Source organism: Sinocyclocheilus rhinocerous, unplaced genomic scaffold (assembly GCF_001515625.1).
Source record: "Sinocyclocheilus rhinocerous isolate Xijiao unplaced genomic scaffold, SAMN03320098_v1.1 scaffold1907, whole genome shotgun sequence".
NCBI classification, from domain to species: domain Eukaryota; kingdom Metazoa; phylum Chordata; class Actinopteri; order Cypriniformes; family Cyprinidae; genus Sinocyclocheilus; species Sinocyclocheilus rhinocerous.
In genome coordinates this window covers 183,036-194,696 of record NW_015628766.1, presented here as the reverse complement: position 1 = coordinate 194,696, position 11,661 = coordinate 183,036, and the positions used below count along the sequence as shown (strand labels likewise).

The following is an 11,661-nucleotide window of genomic DNA, read 5'->3' as shown; positions in this document are numbered from 1 at the left end:
GGGGGGGGGGGGGGGGACACACCTACAGAGAACACATCATCGTAACCCAGGGAGGTGACAAACAAAAAGGACACAAAAAATGCATTAATAAGATGCACAAAATACAGGGAATGAAAACCTTCCCATTCCACAGTTTCCATGTTTACACAGTATTCAATTAAAACAAGCTACAGAGGGCAGTTTGAAGTATTGCAAGGGAGAGATGCTGTACTGATCTCAGGTCAGCAGTAGACAAAAGGCAGATGCAGCAGTAATGATTGCAGACTGCCAATAGCTGACTCTTCCTTTTAATTGCAATTGATTAAAAAGCAAAACGCGGCAATTGATCCAAAATCAATAATGGTCTATTGTGAGACTCAAACCTATGCACAGGTCCACAGGTGTTTTCAATTGTGAAAATAATTATATTTTACAATTAGAATTGCAATTATAAAGTTATATTGTGAGCATAACAATTGAGTGAAAAGTGATTGCTTATTTGAATAGTATCCTATTGAAATAGTGAAGCCTCCTAAATATATCTAGAATATTAGCTGATATATTTTAAATATGTATTATATTTATATATAAAATATGATCAGGACTTTTATATAATAATAACTTCGATCATATGGATTGTCCAACAATGGAATGTCAATTTTAAAGGAACCAGATGAGAGTATTGACACACACCGACTGTTTGGTAAAATCCATGCGTGACCACACCCTGATGTCAGACTGCAATATTTGCCTGCTATTTCTCCCTCACACTCAGCACTGCAGTTATTATGTAACACACCGCCAGTGAGTGACTCTCTAACACATATCTCATATGTGACTTTCATCATTCAACTCTTGCACCCTTCACTGTTCACAGTCAGCCAACTGTTCTGCCATCATCTCATCAAACTCTCATCCTTAAATTAAGCACTGCAACTATTTATCTGCAACTAACCGATTTAACAGATTTCATGTTCGGTCTGAACAGCACAGTCTTTGACAAGAATATCTGGCTAGTGGATGTTCTTTACATAAACACAAAGAATGCTAAAGAATGAGTTATTCACTCGTCTGATGTACTCAAGATTATTTCTAAAATACTGTTCTAACCAATTCAGCCTGGTGAATATTGATGCTGCTTTCATCATGGTACCTATAATTGCATGCCTGTGATAGAATGAGGAACTGCCAGTCAGAATGTGACAAATAGGATGCTATTTATGTGATATTGAGGCACAGTGGAATACTGAGATGATTGGAGCTTACGGGTTCTGTTTGGATTTACCATCGTTTTGTGGTTTATTTTTGAACAAAACATATGTCCTAAACATATACTGTAGGCTAAGTAAAAACATCAGTACTTAATTTAAAAGGTCCAGAAATAGTCCAGTCAGCCAATTGTTCTGCCATCATCTCATCAAACTCTCATCCTTAAATTAAGCACTGCAACTATTTATCTGCAACTAACAGATTTAGGGTGATCATTGTGTCTGTGATAGATGATCAGAATTATGGTGTTAAATGCTTAAGTTATGTTCGGTCTGAACAGCACAGTCTTTGACAAGCATATCTGGCTAGTGGATGTTCTTTACATAAACACAAAGAATGCTAAAGATATTCACTCGTCTTATGTACTCAAGATTTGTTCTAAAATACTGATATACTGTCATATGTTTCATATTTACATATTTTTTTTCTATAGCTTAGGTAGATGTTAATGAGAAACAGGTTAACTAACAAATATCATTTTCGAAAGTGATTGATTGAATTGAAATTTGAATTGGAGTTAATTAGACATTTGCTACAGCCAATATACCTACTCTTTTTTTCCCAAAGAATTTCAACTTTTACAAATACATTTCTGTTTTTTTTTTCTTTTTATAAATAATGGCCGGTTTCACAGACAGGGCTTAGACTAAGCCAGGATTAGGCCATAGTTCAATTAGGACATTCAAGTAATTTTTATAAAAGTGCTTAGAAAAAAAAACATTACTGGTGTGCCTTTTGAGACAAAACAAAGGCACTGATATATTTTAAGATCAGTCAGTGCAAGTTTCTTTCAGTTGAAACAGCTCAGACTTACATTTTAGTCTAGGACTAGGCTTAAGCCTTGTCGGTGAAACCGGGGGAATATCATTTGATTATATATTCTTTTTTAAACTACCCACTTGTTTGTCCCAATACGGTCGTTGTCGCTTTAGTATTCAATGGTAATAACTGAACTACTACGCCATCTGTTGGTCAGTTGGAACATGTAATATACAACAAAATAGATAAATGATGCTATTTTCCATACTATGTTTTATAACAAGCTATTATTTGATCCATTTTCAAAACAAAACAAAACAAAACATTATCTTTCAGATGGCAGAAACTCCGGACAATGTCAAGGATCTAAATACAATAGGTTGGTGGATCTTGCAAAGCTATCAGTTGTAGCAGTAAACAGGAATGAGCCACGAATGTGAATTATTATCACAACCCAGCTCTGCTATTACTGTCTAACCCCTAATGGATAAAATTAGGTATGGTGTGGAGGACAGATAACAGTATTATTCTAGTCCAACCCAGTCATTTACCTGCCTGGAAAGAACTGGATGATTCAATTGCCACAAGAAAATGCAAACAGGCTTCTGTTCTAACCAATTCAGCCTGGTGAATATTGATGCTGCTTTCATCATGGTACCTATAATTGCATGCCTGTGATAGAATGAGGAACTGCCAGTCAGAATGTGACAAATAGGATGCGATTTATGTGATATTGAGGAACAGTGGAATACTGAGATGATTGGAGCTTACGGGTTCTGTTTGGATTTACCATCGGGTTTTTTTTGGGTTCATTTTTGAACAAAACATATGTCCTAAACATATACTGTAGGCTAAGTAAAATAAAAAACATCAGTCCTTAATTTAAAAGGTCCAGAAATATATAATTTATGTGAAATGGTATGTCAGTGTCACAATCTCCATTCACCATGCCTGTCACCACAGAACACTACATTTCCCATAATCCTCCCTGGCCATTACCCACAGACTAGTGATGGAAATTTTGATTCTTTCAAGAGATTCGTTCATTTTCAGTTCGTTCACCAAAATGATTCGTTCAGATTCGTTCACTGATTCGTTCAGTGACCATTTCTTCATATTACATAAATACGCCAGCAGGTGGCGAAAAAGAGTGTCTTATCTGTTATGTCTTAAGTCAACGAACGTATTCACTTATTACAAGAAACTGATTTGGCTTTATTAAAATGTGTGCATAATCTACTCATTAAATAAATAAAGTCTAAATAAGTTGTTCAGATGACCAAAGCACAATGTTTTCTTGCATATTTAACATTTTAATTGTTTGGTCAGACATTTAAACATTCATAAATCGGGGATTAAACGTTGAGTTATGTTCTGTATGCTAAATATGAATATATAAACAAGTTTATTTGCACAGTACCTTTGTGCGCTTTGTGCACAGTGAACGAGAAATATGAGTCAATGGATTACGTGAACGAGAACGATTCGTTCACCAAAAAGATTCGTTCAAAAAGAACGATTCGTTCACGAACGTAACAACACTACCACAGACTCAGCTCAGTCTTCACATCTGTTTGCCAACAACCGCATCAATTCCTCTATAAAAGCAAGCACCAAACGCTCGTCCACTGTCTGGTATTGTCTATGCTAGGACTACTAGATCTTACCTAAGAACTGTCGATTTATGTTACGGCACACTGAAGGATTTACCCTTCTACTCACCTTGGATACTCACTTGTGTACAAGTTATCTTTACCCCAGTCTTCAGTCTGTTCTTCAGCCACACCAGCCAGTCAGCCTGTTGTTCAGCCCACCTGTAACTAGGACTCTTCTTCTTCTTCTTCTTCTTCTTCTTCTACAGATATGAGAAGTCAGGGCAATGGGTCTATAATTCGTTGGCTTACTAGAATCTTTCCCCGGTTTTCTTATTGGAACAATAACTGCTTCCTTCCAGCTCTTTGGCACTCTTCCTTCTTCCCACACTTTATTGTATAGCATCAATAACTTATTCTTCCCCTCCTCACTTAACTTCTTCAACATGCTATAACATACTTCATCTTTCCCTGGTGCAGTCTTCCCAGTTTTTGCCAATGCTCTATTTAATTCTCCCATATTAAATGGTACATTTTGTTCACCTTCATCATTTCCCATCACCCTCAGTGCCTCCAAATTTTCAGATCTAGTTTCCTCTCTGCCTCTCCTCCCTTCGTCAGATAAATTATTTTAACTGTGCACATTAACAAATGTATTTACTAGCATTTCAGCCTTTTCCTTATTTGTCACTGCGATCTCGTTTCCATTACACAATACCGGGTAATTCCAATCTCTCCTCTCCCCACCCATCTTTTTAATCATTGTCCACACTTCTCCTATCTGAGTTGTGTTCCAAATTGAGCTGCAGTAGTTCCTCCAATACATTCTTTTTGCTTGTCTCACTGTTTTCCTTACTACTGCTTGCGCATACTTATACTGAATCATATGCATGAAATTATGCGTTCTTTTCATTACTTTAAATGCTTTATTTCGGCTTCTGACTGCTTTTTTACATTCATCATCCCACCATGGCACTTCTTTTCTCTTTATATTACCTTGGCTTTTTGGAATAGACTCTAATGCTGCTGTTATTATACCCTGTCTTACTTTATTTTCCAGAATTTCTATATCACAATTATATTCAGTCTGATTCAGATATTTGTCACTTTCCCTCTGGAATTTCCCCCAATCAGCCTTCTCAAATACCCATCTTCCCCCTCTTCCTTCAGTAATTTCAGATACATTTATGTTGATTTTACACAATACTGGATAGTGATCACTTCCTACCGTTCCTTCTTTATACACACTCCAACTACATATTGCTGCCATACTATTGGACACCAGTGTAAGATCAAGTACAGACTCCCTTCCATTATTAACCTCTATCCTTGTTTTAGTCCCATCATTTAAACATACCAAGTTTTTCTCCTCTAATAGCTCTTCTATCACTTGCCCATTAATATCCACTTTTTCACCTCCCCACAATGTATTATGCGCATTGAAGTCCTCACACCATACAATATTACTGCTATCTTGTCCCTCTATGGCCGTCGGCCGATGCCCCCCACACCACTCCCCAATCAACTCACCACCAACTCTCACTTCGTATTCCAGTCAGTCTTATGTCCACAGGACTTTCTATTCAAATCGCCAGATCAAAGAGTCCTATACAGTCTTCCGATGTCAACAACGCTGTTTGAAAATCCCGCACTTGCTCCGGCTCCAGATCCGCCACCCAAACAGACGGCTTTTCTACCTAGGACTCTTTATGATTCAGTTAAGTTAAGTACCCCCTCATCTGCTTGAATCTCAGCTATCTATCTGCTTATCAATAAAGACTGTGTTATTAGCTTTGCCATCGTATCATCCTCTTCTGTTAAATGTGACAGTCAGTGCATACAGAGTAAAGCCTTTAAATTTTTTTTATTTATTTGCATCACTGTGGTCTAGAACAGATTTAATGAACTATTTTTTTTTTTTGCAATTTAATCAATATGCTTACAGTTTGTAGCCTGCTTTCCCTTGAACACTAGCATATTGAAAATTAAATCATTTTATTTTATTCAATGAACAGATGATTGTATTACTCATAACTAGATAATACTCAGCATATGTGCATTCACTGTAATGGCATAGAAGTATGAGCTCCTCCAGCTAAATCTGCTTCCTTTCACGTTTTTGTCCTTCCACTACCTAAACATCTTGTGGAGTTTTTTCCTTTCCACAGTTGACTTTGGTTTGCTCTTTGGCTTTAGACATTTATTTATGATTGTCTGTATAGCTGCACATGAACGGCTTGTGAAAAGTGCTGTTCAAATTAAATGACTTGACTTTGATAAGAACAGTCACATGAATGAATAAAACCTGAACAGGAATGAATCTGAACATGAGGGACTGGATGTGGGAAGATAGCCATCTTGATAATAATCTGAACACTGTCATGACATTTTATAGACATAGCTTATAAAGACCAAATATGAAGAGACAAATGTTAATTTTTGTCTGCCATGTAATGTATATCAATTAATGTGTCATGGACATTTGAATTTAATTAACTGAAATTGTTTCCTTACAAAAAATAAAATAAAATAAATAAATACATCATACACACACATACATACATACAATATTTTCTTATTATTCTTTAAAAATCTTTAAATAGCAGATAAAAATAAATATCAAGAAATAATCAAGGACACAAGAGTGGTGTTGCTCTGAATATCAGCATGACGGTGAACTGTCATTTGTTTAGAACTGTGTCAACTGTTGCCATCAAGTCATGTTTAGCGGCCTTGAAGTCAATGGTTTTCCTGTGTGTTCAAACTAGACAATTTTAATTACAGACAATTCAGTTAAAGGCATTTCTGTTTCCTTTCACAGTATTGTCCCAGAATAACAGCCTCTTACGCTGACGTGAAGCTGACACGAAGCTCAAGCTTGCTGTGTGAAACAGGCATAAGGCGTTTATCATATTGCCATGGTAACTGATTTAAAATAAATGTAATAGTTATTTTCTTTTTGTGTTGTATTTTAGATAAATGGAGCGTAATCACTCAATTCCAAATGTTTCGATCTCTTATTGTAATACAACAAAACAACAATATGACATTCATAATCTGTTATTTTGCAACATGAATAAAATGAAAGTTGATTTTGCAAAACTAGGCTGGAAGTTTGTACAAAGGAGATATAGTTCCACATAATCAAAATGGAGATCTTCCCATCTTTCCAGTGATTTTAAATACTTTGTTGTGTGTTTCCGACAGCAATGTTTTCAAATAAAGTCTAGTTCTAAATGAAGCCCAGGCTTCACTGTGTCAATGATCTGCAGACTCTATGATCTAAGATGACTTGGGTAAAGGAAACCTAGATGTTATGGTTAATATTGCATCCATTAGTGAGTGTATCAGAGTGCATTGAGGATTCCAATTTCATTTAACTGCTCTGACAGTAACTGGTCCTCAGGGAAACACCAAATATACCTCTGTAATGGTTTTAATGACCAGCAGATGTCAGCAGAGTTATTAAACAAAGATGGCAAGGATTCACTGTCAGGCCTAATAACCCTTTCTGAGCTGACAGACCTCAAAATGTCTCAATTTAGCACAAAAATAAGTTTTCTTGTGCCACTGCCAAGATTCCATTTATGCTTGATCGGAATATAAATAAATCAAAGTGTCAATGATGAAATCTCTCCCTATTTCCCCTCATTTATTCCATTTTGATTTTATCCTAGTTTCACTTGGTTTCTCCTGCCAGATGTTGACTAGTTTCATCATTCCGACCAGTTTAAGAAGAAAAGCAGTTCATTTTCATTATTTACTGAAGATCAGTTTTGGGTAATTTTACACAGATTGTTTGCTCTTTGGTAAATGTGACTCATTTGTAGACTGACATCAACATGTGTTCATTCAGTTTTCCCAAAATAACACAATAAAAAAGTTATTAAGGCATATTAGCAGGTCGTTTCCTAACGCTGAGTGGGGGAAAAAGGGAAATGACAAAATCAACCTACCTCATGCTCCCCTACTAAGCCTAAATAAACTGCGAGGATCTCCCTACACTGCATATTTACGAGCTGGGCTCCCCAACGGCCAAGCCATTTCCCTGGAAACAGAAGGAGGGTATGGGAAATACGATTCAATAAGGCTGCAAAAGAAAAGAGGACGCCACACCAGCACTGCTTTTCATTGGCATGTGTACACACACACACACACACACACACACACACATACCAACTGCCAATGCTACACACTCTTTTGCTGAAGTACACACACTTGTATACACATAGAAACTCACAGCTGTAAGGAAACCGCAAAGACGTCACAGATGGCTATTTTTATGTGCATGGACTGATGCAGACATTTTTAGGAGTGACACCTCACCTCCTAAATGTAATGGTGTGTGGTTCGACCACCAAGAGCACCAACCTGGCCAAATGAATTATTTCTTCCATTCAGAGAATACTAGCATGTAAGCATGGTGTCACTGGCTGTATCTGAATACGCATACTTCCCTACTATATAGTGGGCAAAAAAACATTAGGAAAGAGTATCATGTTTGAATTCATAGTATTCCTAAAACAGTAGGTAAAAAGTCCCCGGATAACGTATTATTTCCGCCCAGATTCTATCCTATGGCCTATAGGAGAGGATTGGGAGGCCTGTCCCAATACCCCCAATGCACTGCGTCCAGAATCGCATACTGCCTAGTAAGTACATTTGGTTTGAAAATGACTGTGACCGTTAGAAAAAGTATGCGCTATGAATGTGTGTAGTATGACTGAAAATCGAATGTACTACATTCACCATGTTATCACTGTCATGTGACCTATGACGTCAGTTGCAGAACTTCACTGTCATTCTCCAATCCTGTCCCGTGGCCTCATGGGATAGAAAAGTCCACTGGATGCACACTTCAGAATCTCGCTGGAAGTAATAAGTCATCTGTGTACTTTTTGCCTACTGTTTTATGAATACTATAAATTTAGTCATACTACTTGGCTCATGTAGATCAGTGGTTCCCAACCCTGGTCCTGGAGGCACCCCAACACTGCACATTTTGCATGTCTCCTTTCTCTGACACAGCAGTTTCAGGTCTTGGAGTCTCTACTAATGAGCTGATTACCTGAATCAGGTGTGTTTGATTAAGGAGACATGCAAAACGTGCAGTGTTGGGGTGCCTCCAGGACCAGGGTTAGGAACCACTGATGTAGATTACTGTTTTCCCCTCTATATTAGGATGCAGGGTTGCATGCATTCTTGGCCACTTGAGAGCATGTTCATGTGACAGGAAGTAAGTGTGCAAGACTGTGTCAGGTCTAGGGTTGCAAAGGGGTGGAACATTTCCGGTAAATTTCCTGAAACTTTACAAAAATCCCTGGAATATTCCAAAAAATCCTGGAAAGTTTCCAAAATTTCTGGAATGTTTCCTAGTTTCCTAGTCAGGTCTGAAAAATGTCAAAAACATCCAAAAAAAAAAATCCCACCACTCTCCATGTTCAGGAACTTACATGGCCTGAAATCCCAAGATTTGAAGGAAAACGTTTCAGCGTAAGTCAAATTAATTAGATAATACATGCTATTTGGTAGTGAAATACAAAATGTTGCACAACTGCTTTTTATCATTTAATTAGTAGCACCACTATTAAATTCAGTCATCTGTTAAATATGGACTACTAAACAGACATTTAGAAGTTCATTAAAGTGCAAAGTATTGTACACCAAAATGTGTAAATAAAGTATAGTTTATTTGCATTTTTACAACACTATGTTGTAAATGTGTCCCATCGGGTAATCAAAAGTTCTACATATTGAAAACTTGAGCCAAGTAGCCTACAGGAAACACGTCATGTCATTTGACAAGTGGTCAAATATTTCAAGTGTGGGTTTTGAGACAGAGCCAATGTGTAGTGAGTCAGGGTCCAAATTCATGTACAGTACACAGTGCACTGATTCACTACCTAGGGAGCTAGAGAGCTGATTGAGACACACCCACAATCTTACGCCGCATGAGCAGTAATCAGCTGTTGATAATTACCGCTAACATGATGTCAGCTCTGCCTGCTAAAGGAAGCCATTGTGAATCACCTGTATAAAAAAAAACAAAAAAAAGGATCCAAATTGCTGACAGCACAGCTGCCACAACACCAGGAAGCTTCGCTACTTCATAAAACCCAGTAGGGAGGAGGACGGGCGTCTCGTTAACACCCTGGGTTCTCCCTTGTGAAGCCCACTCATTACAGCAACTCGCATGACAGAGTGAAAAAAGACACATCATTTTGTTCAATATTTCCAACACGTCATATTTTCTCCATTCCTTGGGCGAGGGACCAGTGCCAGAATGTTTCGAGATACCTTGTGGTATACGTTAGTAGTCGTTTTAAACGCTCCGCATATAAAACTGTTGTTGTTCTCAGCTACCAGTGAAACCTTTTAATAGTTGTGGGGTTCCCTGGATGCTTCCTGCTCCCCTCCAGGTGGGCTCAGGGTTTGGCCCATGATGCTGTGTGGTTTCTATCGGACACACACGTGCACAGCTGCATTTCAACAACACAGACGAGACCGAGTGGAAAATGTGTGCACTGCATGGCATGTTGGCTGAGATCGTAGAAGCCCTGGTAAAAATGAACCTAGTACTTATAGAAAATAAGTAAAGAGCAAATAATCTTTCATGATAAAATAAATAAATCATGTGGGCCATCATATTTCTGTCTCAAAGCAAGAAATAATTTCCATGTGTTGTTTTGTGGTCTACTTCTTTCACCAAAAGATGGCAGCAGTGCAAAATGTCTAATTAATGCTTATTAGTTAGCGATAGAGAAATCCACATTTGGATGGATGGATGGTAGGGGAGGTAAATAAATACATAGGTTTCATTATGTTTTTTTTTTATTTTTTTTAAAGTATACTAATTTGCTACCCTCAACATTTGTAAACGTTAAATGTCACATCCAAACAGTTGTGTTGTGTTCAGCCATAAAGTGAGCAATCCACAGAGAGCATCGAGCTGTGTACAGTATCTTCTCCACTGAACAGCTGCTGTGTGCGGTCGGTGCACCTGATCCCGCGCGTCTCACGGGCGCATTCCTTGGCCAATAGCAGCGCGCGTCTCTGCACAGGCCCCGCCCACACGCGCTCATTGAACTTTCATTATTTACATCAAGCGCCTTGACATCCACTTTTACTTTCACGCTCTTCGGGAGACGGTTCAACACAGCACTTTGTGTTCGTCATGATGCGCGACGCGCTCACCGGTTTGTGCATTGGGATTATACTGTTATTAAACAGCGGGTTTGTGGTTATGAGGAGGCAGGACTCGTCTTCAGCTCTCGGCAGTATTTTCCGAACGAGGTGCGCCGCCAGGTGCCTGAGCCTTCACAGCACGCGCATCGCTCTCTCTCCAAGACATTTCCAGGTAAGGAAGAAAAAAGTTGAAAAAAGCGAATGTTATTGTATACTCAAATGTACCGAGTAAGAAAATCAGTTATAAATGAATAAGTGCCTTACACTGCCATTTATTCAATATGCTTTATTATTAATCAGCTTATAGGCTATTGTTTTTTTTCCACAACAGATACAGATTAATATTAATAATAATAATAACACTGAAATGTTATTGGCATTAGTGTTATTATTGTTTTTCTACTGCTTTTGACACAACAACGAAACCAACTTTACTAAATGTATTAAAAACATATTATTATTATTGTTATTATTATTATTATGCAAGGCTGGTTTTGGATATAAAATGCAAAAACGGTCTAAATTCATGGTCTCAAAATGGTCAGGAAGAGCTAAGATTGAATGGCTGTAAAATAATTATACAAACAATACATTAAATAAGTTACTCTATCTATCTATCTATCTATCTACTATCTATCTATCCACACACACACACACACACACACACACACTCTTGTCTGGTCAGCTATCTTTGTGGGGACTCTCCATAGGCATAATGGTTTTTATACTCTACAGACCGTATATTCTATTGCCCTACACCAACCCTACCCCTAAACCTACCCCTCACAGGAAACTTTCTGCATTTTTAGATTTTCAAAAATCTTCATTCTGTGTGATTTATTAGCTTGTTTACCCGTGGGGACCTCAATTTAGGTCC

At 37.9% G+C, this 11,661-nt stretch overlaps 1 protein-coding gene across 2 annotated transcripts in view; it reads left to right on the top strand.

Moving 5' to 3' along the window:
* The first annotated feature begins 10,693 nt into the window (after positions 1-10,693).
* Positions 10,694-11,661, top strand: part of LOC107738460 (anosmin-1-like) — a 25,374-nt gene continuing 24,406 nt past the window's right edge. For both annotated transcript variants that reach the window (XM_016550219.1, XM_016550218.1), the window contains exon 1: positions 10,694-10,956. In XM_016550219.1, coding sequence (XP_016405705.1) covers positions 10,774-10,956 — 183 coding nt within the window. In that variant the 5' untranslated portion in view covers positions 10,694-10,773. The remainder of the gene's footprint in view (positions 10,957-11,661) is intronic.